This window comes from Geotrypetes seraphini, chromosome 12 (genome assembly GCF_902459505.1).
Source record: "Geotrypetes seraphini chromosome 12, aGeoSer1.1, whole genome shotgun sequence".
NCBI lineage: Eukaryota > Metazoa > Chordata > Amphibia > Gymnophiona > Dermophiidae > Geotrypetes > Geotrypetes seraphini.
The window spans coordinates 14,546,512-14,564,777 of NC_047095.1; the positions used below are offsets into that span (position 1 = coordinate 14,546,512).

General features: G+C 44.9%; 1 protein-coding gene across 2 annotated transcripts in view; it reads right to left on the bottom strand.

The window, feature by feature from the left end:
* The window catches only part of CDC14A (cell division cycle 14A), a 210,273-nt gene that overhangs the window by 137,568 nt on the left and 54,439 nt on the right, over nucleotides 1–18,266 (bottom strand). For both annotated transcript variants that reach the window (XM_033915989.1, XM_033915988.1), the window contains exon 5: nucleotides 14,842–14,921. In XM_033915989.1, the coding sequence (XP_033771880.1) occupies nucleotides 14,842–14,921 (80 nt within the window). The remainder of the gene's footprint in view (nucleotides 1–14,841; nucleotides 14,922–18,266) is intronic.

The following is an 18,266-nucleotide window of genomic DNA, read 5'->3' on the forward strand; positions in this document are numbered from 1 at the left end:
TAATCTTCTAATCAGTATGCGCTACCCACGTGCTAAAAAATGTTTTTCATTTTTGTTGGAGGGGGCATGTCAGAAGACAGAGAGTGGACGTTCCTGCGCTAATCGGTTAGCACATTCACATTATCGCATACTAACTGGTTAGTGCAGGAGTACTGTGTGAGCTCTTACCGCCTAAAAAATAAGTTCTTGTGGGTTGTTGGTTTGTTTGTTTTTTTAAATAGTTATGCGCTAATGGCAATATTAGTGCATGGCCAACCATTAAGTCGTCAAATGGAAAATTGACTATTTTACTGCTGCAGTAAAAATGGCCTTAGCACATGGGAAAACCTACCTGAGGGCATACAAAGGTCATTTTTTTACTACAGCTTAGTAAAAGGATCTCAGCCTGAACAGCTTGGCCTCCAGACTCAGTGGAGCACTTTTGGTGCACCTCCCTGGCGATTGACATGAGTCACCGCTATGGCATTGTCTGAGAAAACCCCCGACTGCTTTGTCTTCCAGGTGTTTCTCCAGCATCTGCAAGGTGAGCCATATGGCCCTTAGCTCCAGTAGATTTATGGACCACTTCCTCTGCGACAAAGTCCAGCAGCCTTGGACTGGAAGCTCAAGACAATGTCCTCCCCAGCCAAAGTGGCTGGCATCGGTTGTCAAAATCACCCAAGAGGGCATGCAGAGAAGTACGCTTCTTGCCAGGGACTCATCACAGCCATCAATGTAAGCTCCTTCGAGCTTCCACCATCCATGCCAGAGGCTTCCGGAATGAATCCATCTGAAGAGACCAGCAGGCAACATAGCATGCCGGAGGGGACGCATATGGGCCCATGCCCAAAGAACTACCTCTATTATCGCTTTTATGTAATCTAACACCTGGAGATAGTGCCACGCCGTAGCTGACATCACCAAGAAGTCTGCAATCTATTTCATTAGTTTCTTCTTGCATGGCTCAGGAAGAAAACCATGGCCTCCTGCATGTTGAAGCACATTCCCAAGTATTCTAAGTTCTGAACCGGCTCTAAGTGACTCTTGCAGAAGTTCACAATCTATCCCGTTTCCTGCAACACCTGGACCACTTGAGTCACCACTCTCCCCCCCCTCTTCTGTTTTGGATAGGGCCCTGATCAGCCAATCGTCCAAGTAGGGATGTATTTGAATTCTCATCTTTTTGAGATGGGCCACTACTACCAGCATTACCTTGATGAAGGTATGTGGCACCATTACCAGCCTGACGGGGAGTACAGAGAACAAGAAGTGTCTCCACAGAACATGGAATCTTAAGAATCCTCTGTGTTCTAGATAAATCTGAATATAGAGGTAGGCTTCTGTCAAATCCAGGAAGGCCAGAAATTCCCTTGGTGCAGCTGCTACAATGACTGACAGCACAATCTCCATGCAGAACGAGGGCACCTTCAAGACTGCATTGACGGACTTCAATTCTGGATCTGAATCCAGAATCAGTCTCCAGTCTTCTGAGTTTTTTTTTTTTTGGGGGGGGGCCTTGGGGGGAGAACTATGAAGTATATAGAGTATCTGCCCAAGCCCGATTCTATGGACAGAATAGAATAGACTCTATGGCTCAAATGGCTAACAATCTATCTACTGTAGCTTGGACTTTGCTTTTTTGGCTGTCCAGCCAATGAATCCACAAAGCAGGCCAAAGGGTAGCTGAATTCTAGTTAGTATCTTTTTTGGATTATAGCCAGCACTCAATTGTCCGAGCTGATCCACATCCAAGCCTTCCAGATGTTCATTAACCATTTTCCTATCTGTGGAAGTCTGGCTACATCCCTGGCATCATTGGTACTTCTTGGAGTTCACGGTAGAGAGCGGAGCAGAAGACTGGGTACGACTAGAGTTACCAAACCTTTGTCTGTAACCTGAAATGTTCTCCGAGTGGAGGAGCCTCCAGAGTACTGTCGAAAACACCTGGAGCCAAGAAAGGTACTCTTGAGTAGACCCTCAAGAATTCCGAGATCTGCTCTCCAGAAGTGTCTTTGGTTGGTGATTAGCCACACTGGCCATAAGATTGTCCAAACCCTTTCTAAAAAGCATCTGCCCCTTAAAGGGGTGTCTGCCTAAAGTGGTTTTGGAAGCCAAATCTCCCGCCCATTGCCTAATCCAGAGTATTCTGCAGGTGGAGATGGAATAAGCCAAGACCTTGCTCAAGACCCTGATAATGTTATATAGGGCATCAGCCACATAGTCAATCCCCTCCAGGACTAGCTGGGAACATTCGTCATCCATGCTGTGAATATGATGGACTCTGGTATAACAGGCATGTGCCACGAAAGAGGCCACCTTAAACCCCAAGGCTTAGGCTTCAAACTGATGTTTATGGACTACATCCACCCTCTGGTCCTGTGCATCCTTCAAGACTACTCCCTCACTAGGGAGGGAAGGATGCTTGGTAACCTGAGCTACCAGCGAGTCCACCTTAGACTGAATGAATAGCTGCTGAAATTCAGGAGCCATGGGGTGCCACCTTGTCATCGTCATAGACCCAACTTAAGGAGCCCTCTGAGACATCCCAATGCTCCACTAATTAAAGCAGTCAGATCTGGATGTGAGAGAAAAAATGAAGTCTGAGCCTGGGAAGCACTCATAATCAATCAATGTGTAGCTATAGTCTGCGAAGTCTCTAAGTTTAACTCCCACAGCGACTCTGGGATAAGCTCCATCAATGCCGTTGCTTTAAACAGGCAGCATACTGTCAGGTCCTCTCCCTGCTCAAGGAGGGACTATAGTCAAATATATTTTATTGAGCTCAACAAAACCATCAAACAAGAAACAAACCAAGTACAAGCAAGCTCAGCATTTTAGAGAACAAAACCCGTCCCCACATAGAAAACCCCCCCATCCCAACACAACCCTTCCCAAAGTAAATAACCCCCCCCCCCCCCCGGGTCCTCCTCCCAAGTACATCTCATCCAGAGAAAAGTATACACTAATTAGGAAAACCAGGTGTAGCAAAGGATAACAGAATACAGAGATTCAACAGTTCATCAAGGAGGGACTATAATGTCCAGGCTCTGTGCGAGACCCTAAATTGCCCAGAAGGGATGGTTCCCTCTGAGAAAGTATAGGCATGCAATCTGACTTCCAGTCCCCCCAGTCTTTATCTGACTGGTCCATTGGTTCCTGCTCAGGAATCTCTGCTAGAAAAAATGCACTTAGCGAGGACAGGTCTCCTAGCAGGGCCACTATTGCTCCCTCACCAGTTATAGGAGAACTCTGACAATTTAAGCAAGCTTTCCAGAGCAAACTCAAATTCCAGGATAGATCCCTGACCAGGGTCCTCTGCAGCACCCTTCAGGGCTGCTCTCTGCCTTCTCCTGAGCTCCACTAGTTCCACGCACCTGCGTATTACCTGATCACCCTCCAAAGTTTCCACAATTTCCTGAGGCATTTTGCCGGAACAAGGAGTCCTCTGAGATCCCCTAGCCTTAAGGGTACCAGAAGGAACTAAGTACAAGGCTCATGCTCCTCTCTCATGTGCCACGTGGCATTTGGAATACAGTTGCTGTTTAAATTGGCCATCTATTGGAAATCTGTCATAATATGTTTATTAAAAGTTTTAACCGCACTTCGATTTATCAACAGCATAGTGATACAGGGCTATCTCCACTAGAGGAGCCCATTCCAAGTTATTTTGAGTGAAATTGAGGGGGGTTTGTTGAGGCAAAATGGAGGCTTTTAATCAAAATTGAGAACTCCAAGATGGCTGCCTCTGCAGTGTGGTTGCACTAAAAATGGCCCAGGAAAACCTCCTAAAGGGTCAAAAAATTTTGGGAAGGGGTTTTTGGAGGTGGGGACCCTAGATACGGCCCTAGAAATACTTAAAACCATCAAAATCGGACCCTTCCCCCCCATCCCCTCCAATTTTCCCATAGACTTCAATGTCTATGTTGGACTAGCCTGCTTCAGCTGTCACCAAAACTGGAATTGGAAAAGACACTTCCTCAATCAGCAAACCAAGTCCATTTGCTGGGATCTTTGGGCTATAGGTCAGACAAAGCGCAACCAATGCCAACCCCCGCAGATTAACGTAGAAAACTCAATGGTCTCAATGGTCGGGGGAAGTCGAGTAGATGCTAACCTGAAAAAAATGTCAATACTCCTGGCATGAAAACAGATTGAGGTGCCTGAAAGCCCAAAAACGAAAAACATTGGGGAAAAAAAAATTTTCCATACAGGGAGAAAAAGAAAAAACCCCACAATTTTATGACAAAGAGTATGACAAAATAATAAAAGGGAATGCAAAAAACAAAACGTTTGACACACTTGGAAGTACTCCAAGAACACAGCTTCTCAGCTCTGCAGAAAACTGAGCTGGTGGTCCCACGAGCCAACATCAGGTGGGAAGGCATCGGCACATAAGCAGTACAGGCAGTTTTGAGACTTTTAAAATTTTCAAAGTGACACTACCGTGCTCCAAGGATGATATCACCCACATGTGAGAATATGCTGCCTGCTTGTCCTAGGATAACTCTCATAACAAAGCAGAAGGATCCTCATGAAAAGACAGACAGCAAATAACTCCCTCTTCACAATGGTTGAATTTATCTCTTAGTATACCGCAGGACTGAACCCTATGGAGCAAAGGAGAAACCAGAAAGGAACTAAATGCAATATCAAGGGTGAGACTCTGGATTTATCTGCTGTGAATAAAGGAAAGAAAATTATCAGGTAAGAACATAACTTTTCCTTGTCATCAGAAGCAGATGAATCCAAACAAAAGTGGGATGTAGCAAAGCAGTCCTCAGTATTGGGGGGGGGGGGGGAAAGAGAAATACATAGAATAAAGGAGATACCCAACTGAGCAGCCTGCTAACCCCCAGGAAATGACAGATGGGCCAAAGCAGAACTAGTGTGCCGACACAAAGACCGCCCAAGCAAAGGAGCTGTACCACTATCCCAATGAAGGACTGGCCTGAAACTGTATACCCAGCTTTGAAAGAGCGAGAGCTGCTCTACTCAATGGGGGGGGGGGGGGGGGGGAGGGGAACACAGTAGGACCAGGCTAGAAAGGGTCAGTGACAACAAACCAAATCTAAGCTGACAGCACTCAGGGGACAAGAATGTGCTCTCCAAAACACGACAGATGAACAGAGCTGGAAATCGAGGTGAGCCCCGATGAAGAATGTGTGCATGTCCACCTAGAGATGGAGCTGCACCATAGATACATAGTGGAGAGACAGTCAGAGAAGGTGCCTCGCTTGGCTGCCAATGTACACTCCAGAGATGGGGCTGTGCCTACCTGCTAAGAGAGGGAGCACACCCAGCAGAGTGCACAAGCTGCAATCAACAGCCAGCAACCAAGCTGTGCTCTACAATGGAGATCAGCAAGGAACCCAGGGAAGAATCAATGCATGGAGCCATGCCACAGAAGGATCTGGTATGGTGCTCTACAGCTAGAGATAGAACTGGGCTAAGCAAGCATCCAGAGCAGCGGACTACATCCAGAGATGGATCCAAGCCAAGCAGACGTCCAGGCAAAGCAAGCACTGAAAGCAGCACTCTACATCCATAGAGATGGAATCCTGCTAACAGGCAACTGGAACGGCACTCTACATTCAGTAAGATGGAGCTCTGCCAACAGGAAGCTGGAGCCGCACTCTACAGCCAAAGAGATGGAGCCATGCCAACACAAGAGCTAGACTCGCACTCCACAACCTGATAAGATGAATTCATGCCCAAGACTGACAAACAAAGCCAAGTCAGTTACATTTCTTCATTCTGTCTATCACCTTCTCATTGACAAGTTTGTTGTTCTTTAGGGACAAATATTAAGAACATAAGCATTGCTTTACTGGGATAGACTGAAGGTTCATCATCAAGCCCAATATCCTAATTCCAACAGTGACCAACCCAGATTCAAAGTACCTAGCTTGATCCCAAAGAGTTTCTACAATCTCCTATTGCATTGTGTCGCTATCCTGGCTCAATCCCATACCACCATTGCTGACTCACACTCCAACTTATAGCTTTCCGGTAAAGATTTTCCTTTATCATAATGATGAAAATTGACCAGTCGATAAACATCCAGTCACATGGCAGTCTAGCAGTTCATAGCTGACAAACTGACTTCCCAAGGATAATTATGCGCAATCACCTACATATACAACACACAAGAAACCAGTGCATGCTAGGGTGACTTCTAAATATTGTCTAATCATGCAGAAATTTGACACATGAGTAAGACATACCCAAGTGGACAAAAATAAGCCTTGTGGAGACAAGATTTGACAAAGATGATTTTTTTTTTTTTTTTTTGCACACTACCATGGACAGCTCATAGCAGAGCACTACAACCAAAGCCAGAAAGATCCATGCACTGAGGCCAACCATGGATGGCAGTGCCCTCCCAGCCCTCATTCTGTATTCAGAGAGGGGGCCTTGAGCAAAGAGCACATATAGCAGATGACTTAGTCCACATCTAGAAAAAGACCCATGTGTTAAAGTGAACTATGGAGGTTTCTCACTCTACATCGAGAGATGAAGGTATGCACCAAGGGCAAATATGCTAGCATGCCCAATCAAAATCCAGAGATGGAGCTATGTGCTACAGCTAGATATGCCAGTGTGCTCGCTCAACATATAGAGAGGAAGGTCAGTGTCAAGACCAAATACACCAGCATGCCTGCTCAACAGCTAGAGATGGAGCTATGCGCCAAAACTAGATATGCGGGAAGGCTAAATAGCAGCGAGCACTCTCCACACACCAAGGAGTTTGTAAGCATAAAAGCTAGAGACAGAAAAGATCATGCTCTACATCCAGAGATGGAGCCACATACTAAGACCAGCACCATCAGACAGCATTCTTTTCCTAGATTCAAAAATGGAACCAAAGGGCAAAAGCAGTAGCACGCTTGCTCCCCAGCCTGCTCCCCAGCCAGAGAAGGGGAAACATGAAATCTCCAAGGAGGGAGAGAAACTCAGTAGTCAAGGATGGTGCTCTATGCCCCCAAGAAAAAACACCCCTTGTGAATCAGAAAAGAAAAAAAAAATTGATCTTGAAGTCGTAGAACCTAACCTCCAAAGATGACGCTCTGAACAAGCTCCCCCAATTCCAGAACCCTCGCCCAAAGATGGAGCACCCAGAAAAAAATGAAGAGAAAAATCGCATCCCTCCAGGTAGGGAAGGCAAGATCAAGGCCACAGCTAAGAAGGGGACAGCTCTCCACACCCTTGACCCAAGACAAGCATATGGAGACATGCCCCATAGACAGCACCACAGCTGATCCCCAAAGAAGAAAGGTTGACCTGTAAAACAAGCTAATCTCTGGAATTCAGTGCTGTAGGACATGGCAACAGCAGTAAGTGTGGTAGGTGCAAAGGAAGGTAGGTAGATCAAACTCTGCTAAAGAGACATACAGTACCTGGGACAGGCCACAGCCCAGCCTGGAATGGAGCATGGAAAGTGTCTACTAAACATTTACCTGCCAGGAACTATTGACCTGAAACAGCCACCACTGGAAAATGGAGACCAACCCAGAAGGATTCTTGGTCCGACCCAGGAGAGCTGTGCTTATGGGCTCACATAAAATGCTCACAGTATATTCTGACACGTGCAACAAGTCAGTCTTGAGCCACCAAGAAATAGCGATGTAATGCTTTCCAGCAATAACTAAGTGCGCTCTTAAACAGCTTAGGTTTAGGCCCAAGTACATTCTGTGCCATCACTAAATTGCACATGCAAAGAAAATTCCGCTGTCTGATATGCATGTCCTCACCTTCCAACTCTTTTTCCCAGAGAGCAAACGGAACTTGCTTTCAACAGAAAAGGGCCAGAAAGCTGAAAAAAGAGAGTAGTGAGATACACCCCTCCATGGTCACCGGAAGGCCACCGCATGACCAAAGGAATAGTGGCAGGAAGCAAACGCTTATAGGAAACACTGAGAGGAAGTAAAGGATCTTAAAACTCACCCCAATGTGCCACAGTGTCCCTTCAACCCACAACAGGGGCAGGTACCACGTCAGCCGTCTGCATGCCAATTCCTCCATGCAGCAAAGGCCCACAATAAGGAGCAGCTGCAACACATCTCAGTAGAGGAGAAGAGATGAAAGCATGAGCACGCGCACACACACACCCACACTCCTCCATACAGCAATGGCTAGGGCCTCCTCAGTCTACAGCAGGGAGCCTCCTTGCTCACCAGAAGCTGGAAAGCTAAGTCTCCTTAGTTTAGCTTTTTTTTTTTTTTTTTAAATTGTGAGGAAGGAGAAAAGGAGCAAGATCAAATGAGGGGCCCTGGGGGGGAGTGACCTGCTGCCACCAGGTGTACCCCAGAGTTAGGTAACCAGGAACCTAAACCCCCCTGTTTTACTGAATTAGAGACTAAAACAGGAGCACATCACAGATGAAACCAGGAGCTCGGAGAAACCATCCATCTGCCTGCTGGAGATAGAGAATATTGGAAGACCAGTGAGCTTACCATCCTAGATATGATAGAGCTCAGCTTTGGTGTTCTCTATTTCTGCCTGCTGGTGGATGGACTTAACCACTCATCTCTGGATTCATCTGCTACTGATGACAAAAAAATCATCTTTCTTTTGTACACCTACAAGAGAAAAGAAATATCACATTTTCACCCTATGATACAGAAGAAGGTAACCAAAATACAGCATCCTGATACTGCAACAACTTAAGCTTGCAAGCTCTGGAATGCCCAGCTGATTAGCTATCAGCATTCAAGAAGTTTAATATTAACACAAGTTTTAGCAACGCTGTCTAGGTACCCCAGCAACCAAAAAATCCAAACAGTAACAAGAAGCTGGCAAGTACCCAGCAGCTTCCACTAAGACTTGTAATGTACCATAGTAATGTTTGTATTTGCTGCTATCTTAAAATGAAGGAAGAGCAGGAGCAAAGGTTAATTTGAAGTAAGTGTTCCACTTCCCTAATTTATGTACAGATAAACCAAACTCCCTAGTTATTGATGCCATGCAGGGTAATTAAAAAAAAAAAAACTGGTCAGGCCATGGCCCTGGTGACTGTGTTGCCTACAAGATAAATAATATCAGCTTTATCAACTTTTTTACTCAGAGACAGACTAATAGCTAGGCTCAAAAAAATCCAAGCCAATGAATCAAAAAGTTATTTTAATTTGCAAATTTACTTGGAGATAGGAGGAGGAGGAGGATGATTATTATATACTAGACAAGAGAGAGAAATAGAAAGAAAATAGAGCTATAGTGGTCCTTAAATCAAGCCACTAGGTATCACTACTAATCAACAGCTAAACAAGAGCAGAAGCCTGATCTGGGAATTAATAAATGGCTTTCCTGGTTCATTAAACACCTCTATGGGCATCCTCTGGTTCATGGGTGTCAAATCGTGGCCCTCACCAGGTCTGTTTCTAAGGATTTCCCCAATGAATTTGCATGAAATCTATTTGCATACAATGGAAGCAGTGCTTGCAAATAGATCTCATGCAAATTCATTGGAGAAATCCTGAAAACCTGACTGGATTGCAGCCCTTGAGGACCAACGCTGGACAACCTTGCTCTACTTATTATCTATGACAGCATGGTCAGTACTTGTGTGTTTCCACACATTAGATTAATTTGAATAACCACAACGCTTGAAAATAAACATTTTTCACATCAAACAACTAACGCTACCCAGCCTATAAAACTGATAGGTCTTAAAGGTTGACCATTAACTAAGTAAAACCTTTTTCTAACTTCTGGGTGCTATATAAAAAAAGGGGGAAAAAAACAGCTATGAATCAGCTTATTTATTTATTGAGATTAATCACCTTTTTCATGAAGATATTCACCCAAAGTAGTTTACAATACAATGAATAGTAATCAGGTACTCTTCAGTATTTTCCCTATCCTATGGCTCACAATCTAACAGTGGTATTTGGGGCAATCTTTTGTCTCTTTTTAACTGTTTCATAAATGATGATAGGTTCTGACACCAAACACAAGCACATCAATTCTGTGACATATTATAAAATCACTAAACCCAAAATTAAATTTTTCTACCTTTTCCTGGATATTTTGGCACATCATGACTAAAACCTCCTATGGCCTAAAAGACTGCAGTTTTCTCCAGGGCTACTATAGCTTCTAAACCACTTATTTAATGAAAACATCATCACTGACCAGATATAACGTACATTACATAGTAAATTTTGAATGAAGTAAGCCAAGCACATGCTACATCCAAGAAAAAGTTGGCTTTAGGGATGGGAGATCCAATGTGGGCAGCAAGTTGGTGATGTTGGGAAAGTTAAAGAGATATGGGGGAATGGAAGGGGCACGCAGCAGGGGAGGGGAAGGTGTTGTGATGCAGTGGGAGAGAGAATGGGCATTGCTCCCGCTGCATCACAACACAGGCTTTCTAGTAGTCTCCAACACTGACCGGCACCCCTGGACCAGTCGCTTATTTTTGTTGCAAAAAGCCAATGCCGCTTTCAGAAAATGGCTCGGCATTTTTTAAGAATCCACCGGAGGGTTCATTTCAATGTGGAAGAGCCCATTTGCATGTCATTGTCAGAGACTGCTAGAAAACTCACTATTGACAGATAATCCATTTTGATAATCCATCACTAAAATGTGTGCAGGCTAAACCATCGGTAAACAGTTTAGCGACAGCATTAGTTTTGAGAATCATCCCCTGAGCTAGGCAGCCTACAGAATTATCCTCAAGGTATTTAAAAGTAAATCAAATTACAGGGTGTTGCATGGCCAGGATCCATTGGGCCTCTAAACTGTCCCAGTATACAGGGCTATTATGTCCTATACTAAGCCTGCACAACTCAAAAATGGTCCGGGGACAGCAACGAAGTCGGAAAATGAAGCGAGGGCCGCAGGTAGGGGCCATGGCACATGGTACCCAGAAAAGCGCGGACATTGCCATGATGACAACACGTGCATGCGTGACATCTATCGACATCCGTGCATGCGCAGAGGCTTTCCAGATAGGCCCTGAGATGCCAGTAGGGGGTGCCAGCAGGGAAGAGGGCGGGAAAGAATGAGAGGCACTAGTGCCGGCTGATTGCCTATAGCAATGTTTCTCAACTACTTCAAGTTAAGTACCCAAGCTCTGCCCTAAACCCACCCAAGTTCTGCCCCAGATCCTGCCCCTTTTACTAATTGTAATTCAATTTTTTTTTTTCCATTTTTCATATACACACACAATACACACAGCAGATATAAAATCTCAAAACTGGCACATTTCAATCACTATATTGAAAATAAAATCATTTCTTGTCTGGTGACTTTACTTTTCTGAGCTTTTAACTATGTTTCCAGGGCCTTTTTATCCATTGATTTTTTCTCTCCGTCTTCACTTTCTGCCTTGCATCCATCTTTGGCATTAACTTAACATTCAATTTTTCCATTTTTCTGCTTTCTTCTCAAAATCTACTTTTCCTTGTCTTACCTTCCCTTCCTATGTCTCTTTCCTTCCCTCCTTCCCCCACCCTCCAGTAGTCCAAAATCTCTCTCCTTCCCTCCTTCCTCACCAGTAGTCTGACATATCTTTCCTTCCCTCCCTCCTCCCCAGTAGTCCGACATTTCTCTCCTTCCCTTCCTCCTCCCAGTGGTCCGACATCTCTCTCCTTCCCTCCCTCCTCCCAGTGGTCCGACATATCTCTCCTTCTTTCCCTCCTCCCAGTGGTCCGACATCTCTCTCCTTCCCTCCCTCCTCCCAGTGGTCCGACATATCTCTCCTTCCTTTCCCCCCCCTCTTCCTAGTCTGGCATCTCTCTTCTCTCCTTCCCATAATCTGGCATCTCTCTCTACTACCACTACTATTATTATTATTTCTAAAGCGCTACCAGACTCCCCTCCTTCCCTTCCATTCCTGGTCTGGTATCTCTCCCTTCCTTTAGTCATCTCTCCTCCCCCCACCCCCAGTGAAACATTTCTCTCTTCCTTCCTCCTTTCCACCCCCTGCAATCCAACTTCCTTCCCTTCCTTCTTTCTGGCCCCCTCCTAGTCCAACATTTCTCCCTCCTTTCTACCAGACCAACATTTCTTTCTCTCTTCCTCCTGCATGTTTCTCCTCCGGTCCTCCTTCTCTCCCCTAACCAACATCTTTCTCCTCTCCCCCCCCCAATGAGTCCAAGTTTTCACTCTCTGCCCTCTCTCCCTTCCTCCGAGTGTGACATTTCTCCTTCCCTCCTTTCTGTCCTCCCCATCCATCTCACCCTCTCCATGAGTCCAACACTTTCTACCTCCTGTACGCTTTCTCTCTCTGTCTTTGCTTCTTCCCTTGAGTGACATCCCTCCTTCCCCCAACCCAAAATGCTCTTTCCCCATGCACCATCTCACCCTCCCCTCCAGTGTGTAGCACCTTTTCTTTCCCTCCCCTTTTGCCAGGCCAGCAGCACCTCTTCTCCCTTCCCTTTCCCTCCCCCTTATCCAGTAGTACTCCCTTCTCCCTTCCCTCTTCCCCCTGTCCAGCAATAACTCTCCTCCCCTGTCCAGCAATACCTCTCCTCTCTCTAGCCTAGCGGCAGCTCACTCTGTGCTTTTAACTTCGCCACACAGCTACCGCTAGCATTAGTTTTGATACAGTTTCATCAGGCAGCCTCGGGGCCTTTGCTAGGCCGGACTGCCTCGCATCATCGAAGCAGGCAGGCATAGCAAAGGCCCCAATGCTGCCTGATGGAACCGCAGCTGTGTGGCAAAGTTAAAAGCACACTGAGCTGCCGCTGCTGGTCAGGGGGTAGGGAGAGACGAGGAGGAAGGCAGGAGTCCCAGCATAAGCGATGACAGAAAGGCAGGAGTCTTCAGGCAGCCATTGTGCAGCGCAGGCCTGTCCCGGAAGTAGAAAGAAGTGCTCCGAGGCAAGCTTGCTCATTGACGCAGCAGCTGCCCGAAGATTTAAAATTAAAAAATTAAAACATCAGGGAGGGCAGGCAGTACAAGTGCACCCTGGCGCGGGCCACAGTGAGAGCTATATCGGGCCGTATGTTATGTAGGTCTGACCTACACCCTGCAGAGAAGGGCTCTTTACTTTTTGCTCATTTGGCCACTCCCTTTCCAGGTAGCAGCCTACAGAGCCCAGGGTAGACAAAACAGATCAGCCCATCCCTTCCGAGGGGCTAATGCAGAGGAGACTGAAGGGAATAGACTTGGTGGAAAAGGACAGGTTGTTCACCCTCTCCAAGGTTGGGAGAATGAGAGGGCACTCTCTAAAGTTGAAAGGGAATAGATTTCGTACAAACGTAAGGAAGTTCTTCTTCACCCAGAGAGTGGTAGAAAACTGGAACGCTCTTCCGGAGTCTGTCATAGGGGAAAACACCCTCCAGGGATTCAAGACCAAGTTCGACAAGTTCCTGCTGAACTGGAATGTACGCAGGTAGGGCTAGTCTCAGGGCGCTGGTCTTTGACCAGAAGGTTGCCGCGTGAGCGGATTGCTGGGCACGATGGACCACTGGTCTGACCCAGCAGCGGCAATTCTTATGTTCTTATGCTGGTATACTACTATCAACAATTCAGTTTCTAGGAATGGGTGTGCAAATAAAATACTTTGATGATTATTACAAACAACTTGAAATAAAGCAAATAGAAAGACTTTCCTATAACTAGCACCCTCTCCCACAAGCCTTCCCCCCCTATTCTCTCCATCCACCTCCCCACATTCCATACCATCTTCCTCCCCCATTAGAGAGTGTGTCTTGTCAAAATGAGGAATAAACTCGCTCCAGCTGCTCCTGCCTCATCAGATCCCATTTTCAAGGTGGCAGAAGTTAGCCTCTTCCAGTGCCATTTTGATGATGGCTATATTAAAAGCTTATGGATATACAGCAAATTGATACCATTTTGAAAAGCAGAACCTGAAAGGGCAGAAGCAGCTGGGGTTTGCTTATTTCCCACTTCAACTACTGAGAGCCCACATTAGGGGTAAGAGACATAAGGGAAGGCCCAGAGGTTTGAATTTAAAAAAAAAAAAAATAAATAAATCTTGCTGCTTACAAGAAATGGGAAAAAAAAAATTTTTCATAATATTTTTTTCCTGTTTTCTAACAACTAGAACCTAAATTGTTCTTCGTTACATTTTTTTTCTGGGAAAACAAATGCACATCCCTATTTCCAGGCACCATCAGTAGAATTCAGTCCTAGACACAGTTTATAATTTATTAAAATCTGATATACCACCACTATGTTCCCTCTAAGCTGAGCACATGAGCAATTGCTTATACAGTCGCTCACAGATTTTACATGGTTGCTCAGAAAAATAATTGCAAATCTGGACATTTTGAGGTTTTAGAACTTGTTGCTCACATGAAAAAAATATTTTTAGAACTTGTCATTCACATGAGAAAAAATTTGCATGCACCTGGTCAATCCTTAGAAGGAGCATTGACCACCAGTACTTTGCCAACTTAAGGCAGTTTACAATAACTAAAACAAGAATGCAAGATAAAAAGAACTCCATAAATTTGATAGGACAGCACTAAAACACTCAAGAAAAAAAAAATGTATCAAGGATTTATTTAATATTAGCATCCCATATTAGCATGCACGTCCGTTGGATAGTTGTACACTGCCTATCTGTCGAACACACCGAGACATCAGTTATGGTGCTTTGTCTGGCAGTAGCAAGATCATGACACAATACTATAAAAAAATCCTCAAAATTAAAACAAATTCCCACAAAGTTGCATCTAGGATGCAAATAAACAACATATATTTCCACCCCAACCACCCCTCAAAAATTAACACAAGATGATGCCACTTTGAAAAATTAGACAAATAATGATTACTATCCAACTGGCATTCAATATATGAAGACAACCCAAGCTTGATCAAGGCCTACTCAATAGAACAGCCAGATCTCTTTACTGAGACTGAAGCACAAAATTCAACCTGAGCACATACCTGAATGGAAGGTAAGGGGGATTAGATCCAGATAAAAGTGCTCTATAGCTTTCTTCAGGAGTCTTCTTTAAGTAAATTACCTAAAAGAGCACAAAGAAAACAGCACTGAGACACCAAACTAATAAGAGACTTAAGAAAATACAAGTCAAATGCAACCACCATCAGCAAAATAAAGAAGTTTTCAAAATCTAAAATAGATACAGATTTACCAGGTTTCACCTAGGTCACCAGGGAGATGGTGTTGGGTCTTTCCTTAAAGGAGGGGGACTGCCTCATCAGGGTTTAGGCCTCCCTAGGGGAGATCCCCAGTACTAGGGTTTTTTGTGGTCGGGGTCCACTTGACTACCAGGACCTTTTTTTTTTTTTTTTTTTTAGGGCAGTAGTAGTAGTTTATTTTTTTCTGTGTCAATTTTCCTGTTAGCGCCTGAGCCAATCGTGAAAATAGTGCAGGAGTCAAAACAGCAGTCAGGGAGGCTAAATTCCACATGGAGGAGTCTCTAGCAAAGAACATCCAGAAGGGAGATAAATCCTTCTTCAGGTATATCAGTGATAGAAGAAAAAACTCAAGCAGGATTGTACGTCTTAGGAATCCAGACGGAGACTATGTGGAAAAGGATTCGGAAAAAGCCCAACTATTAAATGAATACTTCTGCTCAGTCTTCACCCGAGAAGAGCCGGGGCTCGGCCCTCAGCTACAGACAAGGGTTGGCTCAGTTGACCCATTTAGTAACTTTGAGTTTACGCCCAGCAGTGTCTACGGTGAGCTGTCAAAGCTCAAGGTTAACAAAGCAATGGGGCCGGACAACCTGCACCCCAGGGTGCTAAGGGAGCTGAGTGATGTCTTGGCGGAGCCACTGTCCGCACTCTTCAAACTCTCCCTTAGCAGCGTCCCGTTGGACTGGAGGACGGCTAACGTCATTCCACTTCACAAGAAAGGCTCAAAGATGGAGACAGCAAACTACAGACCAGTGAGTCTAACATCGATAGTGAGCAAACTAATGGAAACTCTAATCAAACGCCAATTGGATAAGATCCTGGATGAGGAGAATCTACGGGATCCCCGACAACATGGATTTACTAAAGGGAGATCGTGCCAATCCAACCTGATCAGCTTCTTTGATTGGGTGACGGGGAAGCTGGATATTGGGGAGTCCCTGGACATCGTGTACCTGGACTTTAGCAAAGCATTCGATAGCGTACCACACCGCAGGTTGCTGAGCAAGATGAGTTCTATAGGATTAGGCGACACATTGACGCAATGGGTTGGGAACTGGCTTGGAGGTAGGCTTCAAAGGGTGGTGGTGAACGGCACCCCCTCTGAAATGACAGAGGTGATCAGTGGAGTGCCACAGGGCTCAGTCTTGGGCCCAATCCTATTCAACATCTTTATAAGAGACTTGGCAGAAGGGCTTCGAGGTAAAATAACATTATTCGCCGATGACGCCAAACTAAGTAATGTAGTGGGCAAATGCACAACAGACGAAGATTCAATGCCCGAAAACATGATGCACGACCTACTCCTACTGGAGCGATGGTCTACTTCAATGCCAAAAAATGCAAAGTTATGCACCTGGGCAGCCAAAATCCATGCAAGTCTTATACCCTTAATGGCGAGATCCTAGCAAAAACGGTAGCAGAACGAGACTTGGGGGTAATCGTCAGTGAGGACATGAAGTCTGCCAATCAAGTGGAACAGGCTTCGTCCAAGGCAAGACAAATCATGGGCTGCATACGAAGGGGTTTTGTCAGTCGTAAGGCGGAAGTCATTATGCCATTGTATAGATCCATGGTGAGGCCCCACCTGGAATACTGTGTGCAATTCTGGAGGCCGCATTATCGCAAGGATGTGCTGAGACTGGAGTCAGTGCAGAGAATGGCCACCCGGATGGTCTCGGGACTCAAGGATCTTCCATACGAAGAACGGCTTGACAAATTACAGCTATACTCGCTCGAGGATCACAGAGAGAGGGGAGACATGATCGAGACGTTCAAGTATCTTACGGACCGCATCGAGGCAGAGGAAGATATCTTCTTTTTCAAGGGTCCCACGACAACAAGAGGGCATCCGTGGAAAATCAGGGGCGGGAAACTACGAGGTGACACCAGGAAATTCTTTTTCACTGAAAGAGTGGTTGATCGCTGGAATAGTCTTCCACTACAGGTGATTGAGGCCAGCAGCGTGCCTGATTTTAAGACCAAATGGGATCGGCACATGGGATCTATTCACAGGGCAAAGGTAGGGGAGGGACATTAGGGTGGGCAGACTAGATGGGCCGTGGCCCTTATCTGCCGTCTATTTCTATGTTTCTATGAGATTTTTTTGGGGGGGGCCAGCAATTTTTTTGCTGGTTAGTTGAATGCCAGTTATCTGAGATAGTACTGTAATATAATTCCTTTTCTGTCACATCACTGTTTGCTTTCATTAAAAAATCATGTTTCTAAATCACTAATCTACAGCAAACACTTCAGTAGTTTGTCCTATGTACAATCTCCCCACCAACACCACCAAAATAAAAAAAGCAACACAAAACTGCAGTTTAACACAGACTAAAACAGAGGCAATACAGAGAGGCCAAGTGAAAGACATGTCAACACTGGCAGCTTTTCAAAGCAGTAACATTTGTCAAACTGTAGTATTTGCTTGTGGTATTTCCTTGTTTACTGAGAAAGGGTGGAGAATTAAAGAAAATTATCTACTCACTCTAAAAGCAAAAACATGCGCTTGCCCAACCCTACAAGATCATTTGAAAATAGATTATCCATAGTAATGTGTGTGGAAGCCAGAAACTATGAATTAACCTGAGCTGCATTACTGCTAAAAAAAACACCTTTATATTTTAAACATCTAGTGCCTATGTTTATGAAAAAAGCTCTCAAAATACAATCATAGGACATATTAACAGTTTCTCATTTCTCTCACAGTGGTTCAAGTAAAGCATATCCCCATGTTTAGCAAAACGTATACACATACCAACAGCCTTCTTTTCATTGCTGCTTGTGAATGTGCCATCTCTGTCACTTGTCTATGTTTAAAAAGGCACAAAGCTTAGAAAAGGAAGGAGGAAAAATTATACAAGTGGATTACAGGACCCGAGGCAACATGGATTCACTAGAGGTAGGTCTTATCAGACAAATCTGATCAATGTCTTTGACTGGGTGACCAGAGACTTGGATAGAGGGAGAATGCTAGATGTGGTGTATTTAGATTTTAGGAAAGCCTTTGACAGTGTTCCACACAGATGTCTAATAAATAAACTGAGTGCCCTCAGGATGGGCCTCAAAGTGACAACTGGGTCAGGAACTAGTTGAATGGAAAGTGACAGAGAGTAATGGTCAATGGAGATCTCTCTGAGGAAAGGGATGTTAACAGTGGTGTATTTCAAGGTTCAGTTCTTGGGCCTGTTCTTTTTTAACATTGTTGTAAA